General features: G+C 37.5%; 1 protein-coding gene across 1 annotated transcript in view; it reads left to right on the top strand.

Moving 5' to 3' along the window:
- LOC122844081 (CUB and sushi domain-containing protein 3-like) overlaps positions 1 to 22,711 on the top strand; it is a 475,440-nt gene that overhangs the window by 69,719 nt on the left and 383,010 nt on the right. The window contains exons 3-4 of the mRNA XM_044139260.1: positions 3,325 to 3,385; positions 3,486 to 4,352. Coding sequence (XP_043995195.1) covers positions 4,103 to 4,352 — 250 coding nt within the window. The 5' untranslated portion in view covers positions 3,325 to 3,385; positions 3,486 to 4,102. The remainder of the gene's footprint in view (positions 1 to 3,324; positions 3,386 to 3,485; positions 4,353 to 22,711) is intronic.

Consider the following 22,711-nt stretch of genomic DNA (forward strand, 5'->3'; position numbering starts at 1 on the left):
CAACTCTAGTGCAGCTGGTTAGTTATTAGTCTGCATAAACTCAAAGGCACACCTCATCACAATAAATTGCAATTTATTTCCATAATTCTATTAAAAAGTGACACGTACATATGACATTATTGCATTCCAAGTGACATATTTCAAACCCATTATTTTAATTAGGACTTACAGTTCAGGGATTTTCAGAAAATTTACTATTACAAAAGATCAAATATGAATATAGAAAAAATATTGTGCTAATAATGGAAGACAGTTGTCTAGAAGGCAACTGTTGTCAACCTCCACAAGAGTAAGTAAAATACAAAACTGGTTGTTCAGAATGTTGTATCCAAAAGCAAAGCTTGTGCACAACAAGCTGACCAGTTTTATGCAGAGGCTGACTCCATTTTCAGGCAGAACACCTGCATAGCATTTAAGTTTCATGCTTTAATTTTGAATTACTGAAATAAATCTGTCAAATTTATTGAGCTGCACTTGTATATGTTTTATTTCAGCTTTGGACTCCATATAATGTACTAACAATGTCTTTGGTATTTTGATTTTATATGATAATGTAGATTTGTAAAACTGATATTTCATCAGATGTAGATAAAGGATATAAGTATTTATGACATAGCAACTTGGTAATAATCAGTCATAGAAACAAAATTCAGAATGTGACCAAACTGGACTGTTCAAAGACTCCACCAATTAACTAACAGCAGTCTTGGCTGAAGTAGCCTCAGAATCACAAACTGAACATTATCTAAAGTCTGAACACGACCTGTTTATCACCTCGGATGGGAAAACCATATGCCGTGAAGCAGGAAACGGATGATCTGAGATGGGATGAGAAGCAGTTGCCTTTTTAAATGGTTAAAGTGAGGATCCTCACAGGCGAAAAATACAAACCCAGAGAGAACACTCATTGGTAGAAATCTGCTTCTGAACGGTCCAACATCAGATTTGATAAATTACTCTGCAGGCATTTCTGTCTCTACTCATTGAAGTTGTTTTATATTTTAATACAGTGTTTCTTTCGACTTTCTCCTTCTTTAATAAGCTGAGAAAGGACATCTCATGAATTAAACACGTCTTGCCATGAAGTTATTGACTGTAAAAGTAGCAGATGAAACATACTTACGTGGTGTGACGTAAACCTGCCTGAACTTGTTCCAATGAAACTGGAGGAGAGTTGTTTAAACAATTTCTTGGAGCATGGAACATCCATGCAACCATGAGAATGGGGTGGTGGTACCGTGCAATTTCCCTGCATGTGGCAATGCTTGGAAGTTGATTGGCCTGATGCTCAAACAAGTCTGATGAAAGATAATCACATTGTTGAAGAATAATAATTTGGCACATTCTGGCTCGGGACCAAGCTGTCAGGTATGATTTGTTCGTGATTATTTAAATTCCATTTGACCAGAAGGTAGTCTTAAAGTCAGAATTTGATTTTGATATGGAAGATAAGGTGAATAACCCAGGGCAACACTGCTCTTAGTTATTTATATTTCATGCAATACCTGCCTTTACTTGCATCCATATAAAGATGGATGATGTCTAACTACATTTCACCGCATCTGCATTGACATTAAACAGGACTGTGTCAGCAAAAGAACCAACATTGCATGTCTACCTTCATGAATATACAGAATATCAACATTCTGTAGTACAAATACTGATAAGATGTGCAAATGAATGACTTACCACCCATGATGGGATTTATTAAACCAGAATTAGGTGTTTTTGTGTATATATTTACCATGTCAGAAAAGCAGGTGCAAACTGGCAGTGTGATTAGACGGAGGCATTGATATAGTGATGGAAGACAATGCATGTCAAAATACTTGTTGGAAGATTTGAAAAATGGAAAATAACAAGAAAAAAAGAACAGAATTAGTCTCCAGTAATACAGAGTAATTCCCCTTTGAAAGGAGCTTCTTATTTGTCATGGACATATGGGCATAAATGTGCAGTAAAATAAACACTTTATTTCATAAAACACTGAAAAGACAACTCCACTAGTGTTTCATTGAAATTCACTTTCACTACTAGATGGAAATGGTTACATAGTGGCCCTCTCTACCAAGATGAAGTCTCTGACAAGAAAAAGGGTGCATCCATTTTTTTTTTTTTTAACACGGTCACGCGCTTCCTTGCAGGCTGTTTAACTTTTGAAGCAACATGTACCTTCACATATTGTATAAATAATCATGATTGGTCACAAAGAAAAATGATGTCAGGGCCAGTTTCTGGTCCCAGTCCAGCCCTGGTTAGGGCTGGTTGACGTTTGGCTGACATTTACGTGAACACAGATGTTTCTATAAATGCATAAGGTCAAACATGAAGCTCCTGCTAAAATTTCCATCAAAAAAATGTCTAAAAACCTAAAACATGAAGCATTAATTAAACTTAATTTACATAATCAAATTCTTCTGATTAGGTTACAGTAATTTACCAGAATAAATCAGTTACCCCGAGCAGATATTGCAGTTTTAAAAAATGTATACAAGAAGGACCAAATTGGCTATTTGGGAATATTTGATTGCGGAATATTACCATTTCTGTCTTGTTAACCAGTAAAACTACATTTGGCAACATCATGACTAAGTGCAGGACAGTCCCGTAACCAGAGAGCCCCATTTACAGCAGATTAGCTAGGTCTGCTTGAATTAATCTGAGGTGCATACCAGTGGAATGACAATTTACAGCTTAATGAAGTACAGAAAATTTATTAGAAGAAAAACATGGCATTTATTGTATATCCTAAACATAATACAGTTATATTTTTCAATATTTATTAGCAGTACAGTTAATTTTTGATTTTTTGCAATTAGATAAATTCATGCAATACATTATTTATACTCCAGATTAGCATACTGTGAAATCTCTGACCTAACCATGTCTGACCCATGGTTAGGTTGGGCACCAACACTGTTAATTGTCTTTGGGGGAGGGGGGTCAAGCCACCTTAATCCAACCTTGTATTGCACCGATATTAATTGATTAATTGATGCTTTATTGATCCGATCGACCTTTGATGCTATTACAAAAACCCCGCAGTCCATCCACATAAATAAATCTAATCAGCAAAAGTTAATTTTCAAACTGATACTTCCGACCAATAGACCACGTGAATTTGTGTGGGAGCGGGGAGCTTACAGTATGAGGAGCTCTTGAAGGCAGCATCTCTGCACAGCGCCGGGCAGAGGGAAGAGACGCACCAAGCTGTTTCACCAGGAGAGAAGAGCGATCCGAGCAGAGAGAAGGATGCGTCTCTCCTCTGATTTCTGACAAGAACTTGGATTTTTGAAAGATAATTTGACAGATTTTTCTCTGCAGAGAGAACTACACAGAGACTGTTTCGGCGCAAAGAGCAAGCCAATGAATTTTGCCTTGTCTGGTAAGGATATAGCAAAAGGAGAGACTTGTGATGATGCTTATTTGACAAGAAGTCAGTGGAATAAAGGAGTCGTGAGAATAACGAATTTCTCTTCTTTCAGGGGGAGAAGATATACTTTTTTCTCGCTACAGTTTGAGAGGAGAGAAAAAGGAGGAAAAAATTAAAAGCAGAAGGGCTCACAGACGAAAGAGACAAGAGACAGAGGAGGTAGAAGATGATTAACCGATCAGGAAAGAAATAAAGAACAAGCATCTCTATTGATTTGTGACACACTGTAGTGGCAAACGATTCAGAGCACCGAGGGGATTTTTTGTTTGACTTCTTTTTCATAGAGGAAAGGACACTGCAAACGACAGATGACCGTTTTCAGAATGAAGATCGGACACTGGCATTGGAAAGTGTGGATTTGAAGCTCCCCATTACTTTTTTGTGTTGAAATGGATCTGAAGGGAGCACATACATACTGACGATTGCCATCGAGAGCGCAGGTTGGAGAAACAACCTGTGCGCCCGTCCCTACTGCCCGCTCTGCGTCTCTGCTCCCCCACTCTCTCTCTCTCTCCTGTGGATGTTCACTGAATTCATTTTTCGGATGTGAGGGATTTATCTAGTCTATGTTAGAAGGAGGAGGCAAAGAAAAACGCTTCTCTCTCTCGCTCTCCCTTTCACTCCCCCCGCTCTCTCAGTCCCCCCTCCGTTTTCTGGATGTGAAGCAGCATGCGGCCCGGTGAGAGCTTAGAGGGCTCGCGCTCGGCTCGCGGAAGATGTATTGATGCAAATAATCTCGCTAATAGCGTCACGGAACGCTGTCTTGCTCTCCCCTCGTCGAGGAGGAGGATGATGATGAAGAAGAGGGTGACGACGAAGAAGAGAGGGATGAACGGGAGGATGACGGACGGAGGAATGAAGGCGATGCGCTATTTTCTCTGGACTCTTGTGCTGTGCTCGCTCTCTTCTCGCGCGCAAGGTAAGGAGGAAGAGGATGCGACACCTCCACAAACACACGCGCTCACATGTATGTGCGCGTGCTCAGCTCACGCGGTGACATGAACGTCCTCTTTCACTCGCACATTCATACTTTTTTTTCCTTGGGAGAGAAAGATGCTTCTTCTTCTGCCTATTTAGCTCCGCGCGCGCCTGCGTGTGTTTGTGTGTGTGACTGTGTCTGCGTGCGCGCGGGGATGTCTGCGAGGTGTCGCGTGAATGTGTGTGTGGTGTGATGCGGGGAATCAGAAAGTGGCTCACAGGGAGGATGAGAAAAAGCGGCAACAGCCTCTTTCCCTTCTCCCCCCTTTCCTCGTTTTCTCCTGTTTCTCCCCTCTCTCTTTCTCTCTCGCTCTCTCTCTCCTTCCTCCCTCAATCCTTCTCTTCAATACAGCCATTGAGCCGGTAGCCAATAAATATTCTTGCGGTAGCTCTTGGGCTGTGGCAGCGAACGTGAGTTGCTTATACCAAAGTGTGTGCGGGAGTTTTCGCCGGTGTGTGTGTGGGTGTGTGAACGTGAGTTGTATATAGTGATGAGGCCTAAGCCTTACACAGCATTTTATTCCTAAATGTCCATCAACAAATCTCTTTTTAGTTACTAAAAGCTTTACGCAGTCACTATATTAATCTTAGATCTCTGACTTCCATTTCTTTCACTTTATGTCCTTCAATTGAGCATTATGTATGAACTTGAGTATTTAAATATTCAGTTATGCTCACTCTGTTTTGTTCTTGCCTTCTGGCTCACAGGTGTAGTTTATCTTCCACTTTTTTCAAAAATTTCATTTGAGTAGCCATTTTTCATTGGTCACTTCAGGAATCCAGTAGGGCTGTCTGGTTCGAAATCGTTTTAATGTGATTGTAAAAACATTTTCTCACACTGAATGGGGCATAGAGCAATGTGGTAGCTGTCCCTCCCCAACTTGTTTATGTGCCCTGCTGATCAACTGAAGGAAAAAAAATAGCATGCTAGCTGATCTGGAGAAACTTTAATTTAATGTGTTGGGATTTTTTCAGTGTAATCTATGGCACAATAAGAAACATTGGAAAATGTGTTTATAAAAATCCAACAAAAGTAAAGGAATTTTAAGAGTCTGCAACATTTGTAAACTCATGAAAATTCCGAACTCCTTGTGTTTAAATCTGATGATCTTCACTTCAAATGGCAGTAAATGTTTCTCATCATATATAAGCCAAAATCATGGTATAAAAGACTAAAAAGAGAGTCATCTGCTAATCTCAGATTTGCAGTGCATCGCAGATGACCGGCAGAAAAAAGTGTATCAAAATCCAAAGTTTAGTGAATTGTTAGTTTAGTAGCTGTGGGAAAAGTATTCCCTTTTCTGATTTAAATGGAGGCAGAGGATGCTTTAACATGCCATAAACCATCTATTTCGAACATATGTCATCATTTAAGTAATGAGCAAAAATATCTCAACTGAATGTTTTCCTTGTATTGTCTAACCATGATCCGTTGAAGCTCTGAGGTAGATGCAAGATGTTTAGAGATTAATTCAGGCCAATGCACAGTTCTAAATTTAAGTTGTCACGGCAGAAAAGAGAGTGTCCACTTTTAGTGAAAATTTTGTTTTACATTATTTTTTGATTACTCTGATTGAGAAGAACTGGGAAAAAACAGTGTGTCCTATATAGCCTTTCTGGACTTTGATTGGATCTAAATAATGAATTTCACTAGATTTCTGATGAGCTGACCTGGCATATTCTCAGGTCTAAAAGCATCCCAGAAATGTAGGCTCATTGGCTTCGAGGCTTCAGTCATGATTCATCAAGAAATTATGACCTGTTGGAATTTAACTTCCCTATTTTCATTTAGATTGGCGATCACCAGGTGGTGGACATCAACACAAACAAGAATATGCCTGACTAGAAAACATTGACATCGCTGTTTTGAGCAAAAAGAAAAGTAACATGCAGAATGGGTTGATCAGAAACATAAAATATATGGATCATTGGCTCCAGACCACCTGAGTTGAGAAAATTAGTCATTTGCTTAGGTTATGTGTTTGAAAATACATAACTAGACTTAATTTAACAGGAATTAGACACTTCTCACGTTTGTGGTATCATACTTTAGGTATGATGCCTGTTTCATGGGGGTGAGTTGACCCACAGAAAACATTCAGGACTTGGAGGATCAGACTGCTCTACATATTAGATAATAACGCTTAAAGAAACACTTTGCACACTTAGGAATAGTGTTCCTGACCAAATGTCCATATGTGTTGAGTTGGAAGTGAGAACAAGATGAGCAAACACACACGTCAGATCTGAGCAAAGCACATGCATGCACACATCCGTGTGTCAGTTGACTTTTGTGGATGGAGAGCAACCAAGTTGTCACTCTGGAACGTGCAGAGGAAGATGAAGTGAAGAAACGAAACAAAAGGTAGTGTAGAGACTCAATTTCTAAGTTCTAAGGTTTTGCTATGAGAGGAAGGTTTTATGAATGTTAGGATTTTGGAAAACTGAGTGAAAATGGAAGAAGAAAGGGAAGTGTGGAAGGCTATTGAGAACCATTTGTCACTGTAAAGACTGTATGATCCTCCAGTGCAGGGAGATTGTGTGTAGGCTGACAGTGCAAAAAATACTATAGATTTCTAGAATGATTAAAGAAAGCAAGACGGGGAATGGCCACGGGAGACATATGCCTGTATTCCATCACATAATGGCAGACTACTACATGGCTGTAAAAAGCCCTTTTTTGCCGTTCCAAGAAGTTCTAGTTTTGTCAATTTATTCGGCAGATCTTGATGTGTGTTGGTATAAAATGTCTCATTTTAAATATTTTATGGCATAATCCTAACATTGATCACATTGCCTGTGTAGTCCAGAATATACAATACTGTATATTCTTTAGGAGAGTTTTCAATTAAAATAGCCTGTTTAAGTAAGCAAGTGAAGGAACCCTTGTTGAAAAGTTTATAGACACGTAACAAAAAATAAGTAATTAAACATGTAAAGTGTTCAGGGCACGGTGACATTTTAGAAACAAAAGCTTTAAAACACAGCAGGAAAATTAAACCCAGAAACGAGCCAAAAGCACTGTTCCGTTTTGGCTCTGGCTGGCATATTAGTCTTCCCTACCTGCCCATTGGCAGGTAACCAATCACAGTATGAACCTTCATTCCTATTCTAAAAAAGCAATCTGGACTGTAAAGCAATGAGCAAGGTGTAATGGATTTACATGCTGTTGTAGCCTGTGGACAAAAAGTCCTTAATTTCATAACTTGCTTAACACATTTGACAGAAATACTTGGTACCATTTTCAAAGTCGGTGCACCTTTGTCATGATTCAGAGTTTTAATTAGGAAGTCTTTGTTCGTCTGTCTTTGTGCTGTAAAGTGAAACCAATGTAATTCTTGGGGAGAGATGATGAAATGTTTCATCAACCTTTTGCTATTGACCCTTTTTGTCTTGTTAGGCAAATGCTACCCTTAATTATAAATCTGGTTTAACTTCATGCCTTAAACAATTCCTTATCTCAAGCTCTGAAAGACTGCTGTATTTCAGTCCCATTCTTTGTCACCTGTCCTGCTTTCCTTTTTCTTTTTTTTCAGCAATTCTTTTTCGCTCTCGCAGCACCTACCTTTTCCACCCCCACTATGCTCCTTTCTTCTGTCAGATTTGTCCTGTAGCTCCAGGGACTTAATTTACTCACCAAAACATACCAAGTCACATGTGCACAGTGACACTAGAGGGGTAAAAACCAACATGCATTACTTATTTCCTACAGTCTTCTCAATTCAAATGTATTCTGACTCATGTTTAAGCTGTCAGATTTGAGATGGGAGCTGCGTTCTACCTCTCAACCTGTAGCGTTGCAGTAGATTTGTGTTTCAACACCATCTGTGAGATGCAATCTCATCAGAGTTTCACAGACGCTATATGAATTGTAACAGCCATTTTATCAGAAGAAACACCTGATCATTCCTGTGTAATTATTAATCGAACCAACAGGTATTCAGTTGTTTTTGTTGTTGTTGTTGTTTTTGTTTTTTTTGTCTGTGTCGCCCATCTAGAGGGGCTTGCATGACTAGCAGACCCACCACACTATGCGGACATTTAAAACAAAAACAAGAGACTACCAGGTAATCTACATGTTGTCATCAGCAGAGAAACTGACAGTCACCACTTTCCTTGAGGCTAAACTCCCACATGTAAACTGAATTAAACCAGAAAGCTAAAAATAGATCATTTCATTTACATTGACAATCCATAGAAATGCAGTGCTGTGTTCCTACAACATGTCTAAATTGAAATTTATCAGTTATTCTTTTTGTAGCTTCTGGTAATTCAATGCTAGTCAAATTTTGCACCCAGGTACTGAATATCAGAGCTTGATTGCAGTTGTTGACAGCACACGCTCTCAGATATCCATAGAAATTCAACATACAGTTGAGCCTGCTTGTTAGTGGTAACTTTTTTTTTTTTGTCTTCCTCCCTAACAGATGTATATTTGGACGATTAGCACGCTGTGTACACTCCGAGTCTGGCGGGCACTCTTGACACTGAGCATTAGCACAGCCCAGGCTCTCTAACACACAGTTAATCCTGTGGCTTATGGCTGGTTTCTCTGGGAGTGGAGATGTGTCTGTTGCAGAGTCAGCCTCTTGATCATAAAAATGCTTCGGAGAGACAGAGGGAACAGCGGGGAGAGCAGGGGAGACTGGGGAAGTCAAGCAAGTCATGGTGGGGGCAGAGAGGAGGGCATAACACAAGTCAGTTAACATTTGGCTTTGATATTAGTACTCTTTCACCTCTGTCATCTCACATTTCTCTTGTCTCTATTATTACTTCGTACTGTACTGTTGCTCCATCTGTCCCTCCTGACTTGCATTCATCTAATCTCACATCTACGCACTTAATTAGAAATTACCCCTTTATAACCTCTGCTTCCTCAACTCTGATACATATAAATGTAAAATTATTGCACAGACAGTAAGTAAAACTATGTACTGCTCCGCATTTCACTAGCTCTAATTATCGAGACTTTTCTTTATTTATTAATATTTTTTTTCTTTGATTTCACCTCTTGCATTTTTCAATTTGATTTTCTGCTTAGTATTTTGTCTGATTTCCTTTTGGTGTTACTAAGCACACCTATTTGTCCCTTAGGCTCTAAAGAAACAGCTTTTTCAACAAATTTCAACTCTTGTACTGTGTCTGTAATTGGTTTTGAGTTGTTTGGGCAGAAAGATTGCCTCCTTCAATTATATTGACTCTTTAGACAGCAAATTAAGATGTTTCATGAACAGCCACCAATTATCTGAAGATATTTTATCTCATTAATTTGTCATAAAGCAACAATGAAGCAGGCCACATCTGCATGACCATTAAATTGCTCATCGGTCGAAAGACCAATTGCCTTTTGCGGATGTGAAAAAAGATGACAGCGTAGGAAATAGCTGTAATTCATAAAGAGAGAATTCAATGACCTCGGATGTGTGGGAAATGTGTTGAACATTTTCTGTATAATTTCATCATAATCGTTTCTCCTATTGAACTAAGCAACTTTTTCAGCTTAATTGTTCTGTGCTTTTAATAGTTTTTCATGTTTAACATCTTTGTTCAAAGTTATCAGAGCAGATGTTAAAGTTTATGCAAAGTCAGCCTTTTTGAGCTCTATATCGCATAATGTCATTCCTTCATCAAACACAAAAACATGTTTGAGAAATACTTGAATTTCCTGTGGCAGCCTTTGGGTGGTGCCTTAACGCCTGCTCATACAATGCACCTCCTAATTGCCCAAAGCTCAGCCTTGGAGTCTTTGGTAAGATTATTTTTTTGAGGAGTGGAAGTGTGAAGTACTCTGGAGGTGTGAAAGCACACATGCGCAGAACGCATGTCTGAAGGGTTTTGTCAACACATGCACCGGCAGATAACAAAAACCATGCTGGATAGGATTGTGCTATGTGCGCTACTTAACCTTTTCAGTTTAACACAACTTCTGATAACTGTGCACTTGGTTTATCAGAGAAGAGTCACTGTTTTCTAAATGTGGTGAGATGGAAGCTAAAGTGTCTTGGTGGTCTCGTCTAAACGTGGAACTTTTCCCCGATTAACATCCAAAGATACTGTTTCCAGACAGCAGTAGTGTCTTATAGGTTCTGATGATCTTATGACAACAGGTTGCTACTCTAAGTGTTTCCCAACAAAGGAAAGAAAGGGCTGTCTGAGCTACAGGTGTGATGTTTTGAGCTGTTATGCACCAGCACAGATAATCTTCCCATTTACCTTTTATGAAGAAAAGCAGGTTTTGTGTTTGATGTTAAAGAAGACAGCTTTGATCCTGATAGGTTCTGGGTACAGGACAGTAACAGAAGGATTAGTCCCAAGCATGAAAGATCCATCCCCTGCTTTTTTTTTGACAATGCTAAGACTAGCTGACCAATCTTATGACAAAACTTATATATGTAATGTAAAAGAAAAGAAAGCTGAGGAGCACATCATAAAATCTCCCCTTATATTTGCTGACCAGCATTTTTCATGTTTCTATTAATATGCACAAAATATGAAGTTGAAAGGCTTCTTTGCCATCATCCTAATTTTAAACTCTTACTCACTTTTGGTATTATGACATATCTAGTGACCTTACCTACTATCAACTTATTTTAATGCTCTGCAAGTGCCTTTAGGTGGACAAAAACTATTACTAAAATGAATCTGTATGTTATGCTGAGGACAATTTCATTGTCATGTGTTGAACTGCTTTATGTATTTTCTACAGTAAAGTCAAAGCATCTGCATAGTGCAACAAGAGGTGAAGTACTATTATATGTCGGTCATTGTTGTAACATTTACATAGCTCTTTTTTCATAGAAGTCAAACATAAATGGGGCAAATATGATGTGAGTTGTGTCAAATTATACTATTGTACTAAAGATGACTGTTGGGTTAATTGTTCTCTCCAAACTGACCTTAGGTGTAACTGGTTGTGCATTCGTGTAGGTCCTGTGTGTGTCTGTGTTACTGGCAACCTGTTCATGGCATACCCTGCTTTTCGCCCAATGACCAGTCTTAGTCTCTGCAAAGAAAAGGAAGTACAGACAATGGATGGATGGATGGATCAAATTTGTTGTAGGTTAATAGTGGAATGACATTTACTTGAAACTTATTTTCAGTTGAATGGCACTGTTTAACAGTTTTTTCATAATGACTTTTAAGGTAGTTTTATGCCGCATTACATATGTATTCATTTTTGTTTTCTTCTGTGTTGATGCTTTTCTATAAGGTTCTTTGGGGTTTTCTGATTTGTCAAAGGTGCTATATCAATAAAATGTACTTATGCATTCCTTTGTCACTGAAATGTGATTTAGATATGCAATGGTGTGGTAGGGGGATTAAAGTTCTGCAGATTTGACAAATCCATATTATATTTTATATTTCATCTTTCCATGAGAACCCTTTTTACTTGTCTCTAACCTCCTGCTGGTGACCTCGTCTTGTGATGAATTTGTAATTGCACTTTTTATCCCACTTTTGTCATCTTTTCTCTATTACACATACCTCGTTCCACCATTTCTGAATATCCGTGTTTGTGAAAAGTATCCACTGTGAAACACTCTGAAATCACAGGTTAGTTCATCTCTCTTGTAAACTATTTTTTCCTTCTGTAGCTGGGAACAGTTTTACGTCTTGCACTACCTAAGTGGGGACTGTTTTAAAATTATGCCTTTTTGAGTTTTGTATGATTTCAGGAATATGGGCTTTCACATATTGAGCTGTCTCGGCTAACAACAGGCTTGTTAAATAGAAAGAGGGGTTTTATTTTGCCCCGCAAATTAGAACAAAGAGAGAAACACTCATCTGTTAGAAGGCCCAGAAGCTCCATAACAAGTTTGAGTTTTTCCTTTGCGTTTTATGAAAATTTGTTTTCAGAATGTTGTCATAAGTGTAACAATTTAATAAAAACTCAATCCAGAAATGCTGAAAGCTTGTTTCATGCATGATCCAAATGTAATTTTATTGCAATGTAATGAAAAGTTCTATTTCTTTTTCTTTAGTTTTTTTCATCTTGATAAATAGATTGTGTTATGGTCATTTCTATGAATAAATATAAAATAAAATTCAATGGCAATTCCTATAGCATACTTGAAGGAATCTAATATCAGGGTTTTCTGAAAGGCCAATCAAATTAAAGAAAACCACGGGTTCCTGACCATCAGGAGGTGTCAATTTACATAAATGTGATTCCTTCAGAAACCCAACTCCTTGCATGTCTTTGACGCACACACAAGATGTCTTCTATCGCCTCTTCATTATTTCAGGAATGATTAAAAGTAGACGTGACGTGTGCATGCTGAGCAAGTAAACTCTGTGTGCACGCACTCTCACACATGCACACACACTAAAACTTATTAAGGAATAAATATAATCTGGGCACACCAAGATAGCATGTTTTACCCTAAGGGTGTGACCACAAACTCTCACAACACTTACACGCTCAGGGACAGCAGATATGCACACACACATAGAGCCTCTGTCTCTGATGCGCTACGAGAAAGGCAGATGAGAAATTAACAAAGACAGGGAGTCTCCTCACCAGCTGGTGCCCTGTTTTTGTGTGAGGTGTTTGTGGTGTGCTGAAATAACTGTTACAACTCTTATAGGGAAAAGTATTTCTTTACTTATGAAAAGGCTGGATATAAATTTGGAAAAATACTCACAGGAGGGAGTGGGATTGCTGGCCATGTGAACAGCTAAGCTGGTCAAAGGTTCACTCCCTTGTGACAGCCAGAGTCTGTCCCTGTCAGCCTGACCTTGTGGTGGATACAGATGCCCTCAATGACTGTTTTCCTGCTCTGTGGGAAGAATACGACTGATATAAAATATGAATGCAAATCAGGGATGATGGGAAAATACTACCATAGGCAACAGCTTTGACAATGCAAATAGTGACGTAGTTTATTGAAGTATTGATCTGTATTTGCAAGTTGCAACGTCCAAGTTCTGAACCATAAAATCAAATGGAAAAGACACTTTAATTCTGGTTTTTAAACTCCAAAGTCAGGGATTCACCTTCAGTTTATTATCCAGTATGCCTGTAGCATACATAAAACGCTAAATTGGAGGGGAAAGGGATTATTTCTTATGTCTTATCATTCCTATTGCATTAATTCAGTGAGATTTAATAGTGTGAGGTATCTATTAATGGTGTCCGAATATAATCCCACCAACCATGTCAGTGTCCTGCTCCAGGCAATGTCTACTGATCATATCCGAGGTCCTGAAAAACATACCTAGAGAGTTGCTTTGATTCTTTAATGCATATTTATGAATCTTTGAATCTTCCATTTCAGCTATTCGAGGGTGCCTAAATGCTTGCTGTCACAGAGCGCTTCCACAAAGCTCCTCATTTGGAGCTGCAGTCTTGAGCCGACCTTCCGACTCTCAGTGCGCCCCTACCCCACACCTCACCCACGCACCTCCTCCCCAGACCAGCAGCAGCAGCTACTGGCAAACATCTTGTGCAACTGTTCATACCTGGATACAGTACACTGAATCCACGCTAAATTATCAAAGAGTCATAAAGTAGAGTAAACTGCTTGAATTTAACTCTATCTTGAACAAACTCCCAAACACAGAAACACTCCAGCACCCTCAGTGTTGGCCAGCAAGATGCTGCATGTGATTGTAAATATTTTTCAAAAATCCTGGTTTCCTTTCTTTTACACAACTCTCAAAACTGTATTTGCAAACATTAGAGTAGATAAAATAGAAATGCATTGTAACTGGCTGGTATTGCTAGTAGACTGGTTATCCAAGAACTAACCTTTTAGAAAAAAATTCAAATGCATTCAAATATTTGAAAGAAAGTTTCTTACAAAAGCAGACAAAATTATTTCAAGTAAGAGTAACCGAAGATTAGGTCACACTTTAGAGTACCTTGACTTTTATTGAATCTAGTCTCAGAAAAGCGACTACCAGCTTGCTTTCTGCCTCACATCCATCATTACATGATTTTTTTTATTGTATTCTCAATACAGGATTGGCTAATGATACCAGTACAGTCTTAATGAATGGACATGATGAATGTATTCCTATCGTATATACTTATAGGTAACAATGTGTAAAAGATGAGCCAGATAATCTTCATGAATGTGATACAAAGCTTTAATTAATCGCAAAAGTAATGATGGGCTATTTCCATGCACAATGACATTAGCATGGCTTTTTAATTTGTGATGTTAATTTAACTTGCAATTAACTTTTAGTTCAGATTCATCATCCAGCAATTCAAAAAGCTATTAGTTGGACAGGTTGGAAGATAATTGTTTTAATGGGTTATGCTCGTTTGCTAATCTAGTTTTAACAGGTTCTTTTTTGTACTCACAGGTTGCTCCAATATTGAGCAATAATTATCATCATGTGTTGGCATGAAATGAGACACGATCCATGGTAACATGGGCACATCCATGGTGCCAACAAGTTTAAGACTCTGTATTTGAAAGTCATATGATTTTATGTGATGCTCTCTGTTGTATTTTTTTTTTATGTGGATGAAAAACATTAGTTACTGCAACTGTTGCAGCTGTCATTCCCATTTTAGACAATGCTCACTTTTATGTTTACTAAAATAATTATCAACATATGTTGGCAAGAAGGTACACTACAGAGGAAACAGCTGAAATATTACAGTCTACCTTAGTTGACACTAAAATGCTTTATTCCTATATATGTATTTCCTATAAAAGAGCCTATGTGAAAACACAAAAGAGAATTGAAGCACATTTTTTAAATTTTACATATTATAAACCTTAACTATATTCTATAATTCCTTTGAGTGGAACCAAGTAATTTCAGGCAGAAATTACATTTCATTGGGCAGGAAATTGACCTTAATCGCTTTTTGGCAGAAAAAAGCTCACCTATAGGTGGCATTTTTTTGGTGTGACACAGAATAAATTCTACCATACAGTGCATCTACACTGCAGACCTGTGATTTAAATTTCTGAATTTAACAAAATTAATAGAACCCCATTGTAACAAAAAACAGCATCAATGTTTTTTTATTTTGTATTAATTATTGGGTTAAATACATCATAGAACAGTGATCACTGTGGTTTGTAAAGATACGGTAGCTTCCTAGCCAAAATGGGAGACTTAACAGGTATGCTAGAGAGTACCCACAGAGGCACAGGGAGAATGTGCAAATTCTATGCAGAAAGAACCCAGGACTATCTTGCTGCAAGGCTATTGTGCTACCAAAAGTAAAAAAAAAAAAAATGTTAGTTATTTTTAAAGCAACTTATGTAAAATTATCGAGGTCATGCTACTGCACTAAAGATACATTTCACATTTAAGAGACTTTTTTCACATCATGGGTTATCAGCAGATTTGTCTTGTGTGAGCCTCTGTATTGATTTAAAGGGGTAACAGAGGAAATGGGTTTTAATAAAACTCATATTAGTCTGTAGTTAATTTTATGCAAGTTAAACTGCTGAGATTCATAAAAATGCAGTTGTTTTTTGTTTTTTTTTTAACGAATACAAATGTGTAACATAATCTGTCAGAGAAGGTGTACAGAAACATCACAGTAGAGCCTGGTGCCTAAAGGGACTTATTAACAGGCAGTGGCAATTGTTTAGCTTTTATCTCTTTAAACCATCACTGCCGTGTTCATGAAAACATAATAATTTGAAAATAGGTGTATAGATATTAAAAAAAGACCCAAGACAATGCTCAGTGGACAGATGAACTATCATCTGACAACACTCACTGTTGTCAGATGCTACAATTTCCTCTCCCCAACTTTCTCACATTTGTATTAGCATAATTTATAGATGGAGGTGTTCATGCATTTTTTAACTTTGAAGAAGGGGAATTGGTGTGGTTAATCTTTTAAGAAGCATCAGGTAACAAAGCATTCAAATCACCCCCCTCCCACCACCTACCGCCAAACTCCCCCCATCATAAAAAATGCACAACAGAGCACACATGGTATCTAGAAGACACGGAAAGGAAAGCGACAGCGGGTGTTATTGTGTGGTGGTTTGTGTTTAGACCTGTGTGTGATGACAGTTGTGCCCGTGTTGCCCTAAACCTCATAGAAACAAGGCTGTCAACGCACATCATATACACCATGGTATCTGAGCACACAAACAAAACCCTCCCCACCTCCTCACCTCATGCTGCTGTGCTCATTGTTGTAGCATATTGACTTTATTAGTGCTATTAAATAACTGTTTCCTGCTCCAAACCACTTTTATAACAATATTGATTAATATCTTTGCAAGCAAGGATGTGAATCCTCATTATTGCACTAATGATACTGTATTAATGGATAATCATTAAGTTGCATTTGCATGCATAAGCTGCCTCACCTTTTTCCCAATCTCTCATTGGCGTCTCGGAGCTCTGCAGGTGATGCATTCCTTCCTGTATAATGATGTATTTCCTCTCAGAGTCTTGCGCCTTGGGAGCTTTTTTGTACTGTTGTTCAGTCTGTCTATGGCTGTGTGTGTCTCTTTGTGCAGGAGATGCTTTCTTATCTGTGTGTGTGTACGTGCATGCACGTGCGCATGCAAGTGCTTGTCGGATTTATTCCCAAAGAAGACTCATTTCCCCAGCAGGCCCTGTCAGGCTGTTTCTGGGCGCACTCGGTTCACAGCTGGAGGCAACTGCTGTCACCTGCTTACCTAACATCTCTCCTCGGCTCAACTCTCTTCTCTTTCCCCCAATTTTTTATTACTTACCTTTATGCCTGTCATAAGGCAAATGCTTTATTCATCCTCACACAATACTATGATTCTTTTTAGGGCAGATTTTCTTTTTTCTATGAAACACGTAAACTGAAAGCAAACTGGTCCTTTATAGTCGGCAGTAAAATTCCTCCAAAGAGACTGCAAAGCCAAACAATTGCACTGGGAGTCTTGAAGTCCTTTTTTCTACAGCATTATTCAGCACAAGTCTTCCCTAAAACTAGAATTTTTAAAAGCTGTCATGCTTCACTGGCTTTCAGCATGCCCAAAAAAAGGATGGTTCAGCAGGCCAAAACCAAGTGCAGGGACTGTTGCCGGCATTTACCCCCTGCAAAATCAAACAGTCATGCAACTCGTGTTTACTAAAACACTCCCATTCAAATTAGACATTTGCAGTGTGGAAGTGCTGTTAGCATAACTTGCAGTGAAGTGCAGTGTACTGTTGAAAACAAATATTTACACTGTATAGAAAAGCACATTTTTTTTCTCACTCTGAAGTTAAATCTGTCCAAATTTTTCTTGTTTAAGGTTAGTTAGTTGCAATAGTTTGCTGGACCTTTGGCCCATTCCTCCTGGCAGCAATCTGTGTGTTTTTTTTAAATATTTCTTTTGAAGTAAAGATTTCTTCTTTGCTGAGTGACATTTGACTGTGGATAATGACACTGTCTTACCAGCTACAGCCAGCATCTCCACAAGGTCTTTGACTTTTTCTGGGGTCTATCTACACACATTGGACCAAAGTTTATTTATCTCTTATACACCAAACCTGTTTCTTTTCTGAGCACTATGATGGTGAGACATTCCCATCTTTTCTATTCTTGTATATAATTGTTTGAACAAATGAACACGGCCCCTTCAAGCATCAGCAAATTGTTCCCATGGATGAACCAGACTTGTGCAGCTACACAATTCTCTTCCTTATATCTTGGCTGATTTCTTTTGACTTTACCATTGTGTCAAATAACAGAGTGTGTTTCACCACACATTCACCAGTGAACCACCAATTAACTCAAAGGTGTAAGTTAAGCTATCAGAAGTTTGTGAAGCCAAAAAGGTTTGAATTTTGCATGACTGAAGTCATACATTTTAGAACAATAATCCCTGATACTGACCAAATATGTAAACCTTTGGATTCAAGGAAAGCTGCAAAAAAAATATCTAAAAGACATCTAAGTTTTCTGGCATTTAGCTAATGAAAACTTTTTTGGTTATTCTAGCTAACCTAAAACAAGAAAAGTTTGGATTGCCTTTGTGTCTTTTTATGTAGTGTATGTAAATATCTGGTTTCAACAGTACATGCACAGCACACTGTCCTGATCACATAAAAGGAAAAAAAGAAATTCACTGCAGGGTGTTGGTGTGGACAACATTAAACGTATTAATCTCTGACCCTGGCCTTCTGTTTCTTTCACACACAAGGTCCTACATACTCAGCATTACTGACTCAGGCAGACAGCAGATGCTTCACTGCATGACTACACCGTATACATCCTACCATTCTGTCATCGCCACATGTTGTATAAATTGGCCCTAGGCTGTTTCTCACCTTTGTAGTTTAGTGCTTGACCATTATAGATTTTCCAATTGCTGCAGATTTTACTTGGACAGCAGAGCTCTGTGATACAGGATATCCAGCTTTTTATTGTGGACTGTGTGTAAGTTCATGCTTCACGGGAACTGGCTCAAAGTTCAGCTCACACAGATTAAAACTGAAATAATTTATGTTTCTGAGGTGAGTCAACAGCACCACCATGATCTAGCTCCTGTTCTATTTACTTCTCTTATTGTCTGTATTCATATACTGTATAAACAGACAGGGTTTACAATAAAACTGTTCTCATTCATATATATTTATGATGTTGTGACTAGAAGGCAAATAAAGTCTACCGTTCTGATTGAAACTCTCGTTTAATAAGACATTTTAATTGCATGTGCTATAAAAGTAGCACGAGCTCTATGCTTTCATTAATAAAATCTTATTTTTGTTTTATGCAAAACATAGATTCTGGGCTTGTGCATTGTAAAAATAAAGCAAATCAAAAGATATTACAGTTTTACAATAATGAACAACATTTCTTGGCACCAAATGGCTTCAAATGAAACAACGTTATTATAGTAGCATGATTTAACACTGATAAAAATAGAAAAATCTGATATTTGATTAGAGTGCATTTTTCAGCAGTGGGCTGAGGGGTTGTATCTAACAAATAGAGTACAAATCTTAGAAAATAATTATCTTAAAGAATGTTTTTAAATTCAGATTAGCTGTTATTAGACAGAGGCCTGTTTCATTTAGTCACTCTTCAAAATGGGAACAGTTAGAGAATTTACCATGGAAGTACAACAGAATTGTGCTGATCTTCAGTATTCAGGAGAAAACTATTTGACAATTTGCCTAAATCTACAATTAAAACAGTAAAGTTTTAAATAATTGAAACTCTGACAAGAAAGACTGTACAATTACCTATGTTTATCTGTTCTGACAGATTACATTGTACACTAAACCATGTCTAAATCTTTATAATTGCACTTTATTTCAAGGATTTGTAAACATTTTTACTACTGATGTGGTTAAGGTGGACACTATATCTGCACCACCACAGACAAGAAAGGGGTGAAGGCAAGTAATTAGTAAATAAAAACACTCAATGTAAAATTAGGCACCCCGATATTATTTTTATGTTTCTATTATTTTCTCATTGTAATGAATTCTTTAGTGTTATGTCAGTTATTAAGTGCGATTTCACATACAACCGCAAGGGGGCGCCTGTGACATTGGTGGCATGAAGAAGGTTGGGCACACAGAAGAAGAATAAACTTTCCTGTTGGATGCTAATGGAAGCTCAATGTGTGTGTCTCATCTTTTCTGTATCAGAGGTCAGTAAAAAGGTTTTTTGATGCATGTGTATTAATGTAATTTAAAAGCTTAAGAGATTATTGAATCAAGAGTCAAATAATGAGTCACATTATGCAGTTTCTGATTGGTATTATGTAGAAAATGGAACATATTTCCAGAGACTATTTAACGCTAATATTAGCAGACTTTGTCCATGGATGTTAAGCTAGCGGAGAAACAGCTGAAAGGTAAATGAGGCAGCATATCAGCAATCCAGTGTGTTGAAGAACAAACAAAGGAACTCTGCTGTAGTATGTTAGCCTTCCTGTTATCCAATGAAAGTCTTGGTCACTTTGGATAAACTATTTAATTGAAATAAAAAAATAAAATAATGTGCTTCCTCAGAGTTCATTTTAAACGCCTCTCAGACAAAGAATAATTTGTTACTAAAGATTTATCCTCAGTTTACAAAATGATTTCTTCATGATCTTTGCCACAGCGGTCTCCTGGCGATAATTGAGTGTTTCCTGACAAATAATGGAGGCAAAAGGCTGCTCCAAAGAGCACTGAACATCCAAACACTTGATGGAGGATGAGTTGAAATGAGTTTCTGAGATCAAAACAAGCAGAACGATAAAAGTAAAAAAAAAAAAAAAAAAAAAAAGGGGACTGAAAGATTAAAGGTACTGAGTCACTGTATCAGACTTGTGCCTTTTATAGAACAGGAGACAACAGAATTACAATCCTGCCAGCCAACAGGAGCACTGGTCTGCACATATGTCTCAAAGGTCACTGTGTTCAAAAGATGTTTCCCCTGACTTCATGCAATTGATCAAATTTCTACAAACGAAAGAAATTCAAGCGCTCCAAAAAACATTATCAAAGACAGGATCCACAATGGATATACTCAGTATTTTAACTGAGGCAGAAAGGTCTGGGCAGTTGGCTCTCTCTCTCTCTATATATATATATATATATATATATATATATATATATATATATATATATATATCTATATACACACACACACACATAAATATATATATATTGGAAAATGTATATATTTTTGTGAACTTTGATGTTGAGAAGATGCAAAATTACACTTGTATGTCTAAAAAACTTCGTTTAGTTGTCTTTGATAACTCAATATATATGTTTTAAAACTTGTTCATGTTGTATCCATAAACAACCATTCTGTTGCTTTGAATTTTAGTATACAGATGCATATCAAATCATTTAATATTATAAAGTATATTTCAAGAATTTAGTTTTAGTAAAGACAGTAATATAGAATATTTACACACAGGGATTTTTGCTAGAATTTATTTCAGTTGATTTTGAATATTGTGGCCCAGCAAAAAATATAATACACTGAGATTTTTTGAGAATTTGAGATTCTCTGGAAATTAGAATATTGCATGATTTTATTGAGTTGTAGGGAACATGATTATGGGAATTGTTAAAGACGTTTGCTGTCCAGAGTGTTGTATTCAAGGATATCTATGGGAAATTTTGAAGAAGTAAATATTTGGGTAAAATTCACATTACATGGATTGTGGCAAGAACCAATGCTTTTCTTGAATGGCCTTTGCTTCACAGCAAAAGTTGGAGTTATCCACTTGTGTATAACGTTTTCTACCAGTTTTTCTTCCACTCAACTTCCCATTGATATGACTACTATATTAATCGTTTTTATGTCATATTTTAATGTTATGAGAAACTGATTTTCTAGTGCTCTTAAACTCCAGCCCATAATTAATAGCTATAAAAACCCTATTGAAATACCACTCTGTGTGTGATAAATCTGTACATATTTAGCATTTAAATTAATAAACTTTTTGCTAATTTTTTTAAATTAACGGAACTGCACCCTTATCCAGTTTCCAGGCAAATAAATAATATTGATGGTGGAATAATAAAAGTTCACAGAAAGCATTTTGACAGTGAGGGAACTCAGCTTTGGAGATGGCATTAAATATTCTATCCAACTACTCTGCAGGCCTTGAGCAGTTTTGAGAAGAAGCTGTCACGTTTGGTTTCACAGAAAGGGTTTTTCTTTTTTGTTTTTGCTGTTGGAAATGTTATGATTTTGCCAGAGCGCAACCATTTAAGCTAATGTACCGTGATGTAGCGTCAACTGTGTTTGAGCTGACTGAGTGTTTGAACTGTAGACTGCTGAGCATCTGTTCCAAACATGACATTTTTGTGTTGATGTTGGATAGCTCACAATAAGTGGAAAGGTGAGTTTTAATTCTGTCTCATGAAACAAAACTCATTTAAGGCTGTGAGTGACATCCTCTGTGGGAGAGATGCAAGTACAATCCATTTAACATCAAGCAGTTGTCAAGCTACATCTGCAAGCTTATTATGAATTCTTTGTTATGATGTTTGAAGCAGAAAACAACTTATCTCGCTGGCTTTTGTAGCGTCTTGCAGACATATGGTGTCATTACAGGTATTTAATGATAATCAGGAAAAGTCAGTTGTGCAATCACCTTTAATCTGTCAGTGACAGAATAAAGTCAAAAATCACATCTCTGAAGCCTTGAAAATCCAGAAGTCTCTTTTGGGAATGAGGTTAAATAATTTCTAATAATTACAGAAAACTGTACTAACATACAGTTATTCAGTTACATCCATATATGCTGTGCTGTGCAAAACTATAGGCTTCACAAGAACTAGTTCAAATAATTTCTGTTGGTTTTAAAATACCATCAATTCACAGTTCCAGATCTTTTTTCATGAACTGAAGTCTGCTAAAACCGAACAAATTGTTGATTCTGT

Source organism: Gambusia affinis, linkage group LG14, assembly GCF_019740435.1.
Source record: "Gambusia affinis linkage group LG14, SWU_Gaff_1.0, whole genome shotgun sequence".
Lineage (NCBI taxonomy): Eukaryota > Metazoa > Chordata > Actinopteri > Cyprinodontiformes > Poeciliidae > Gambusia > Gambusia affinis.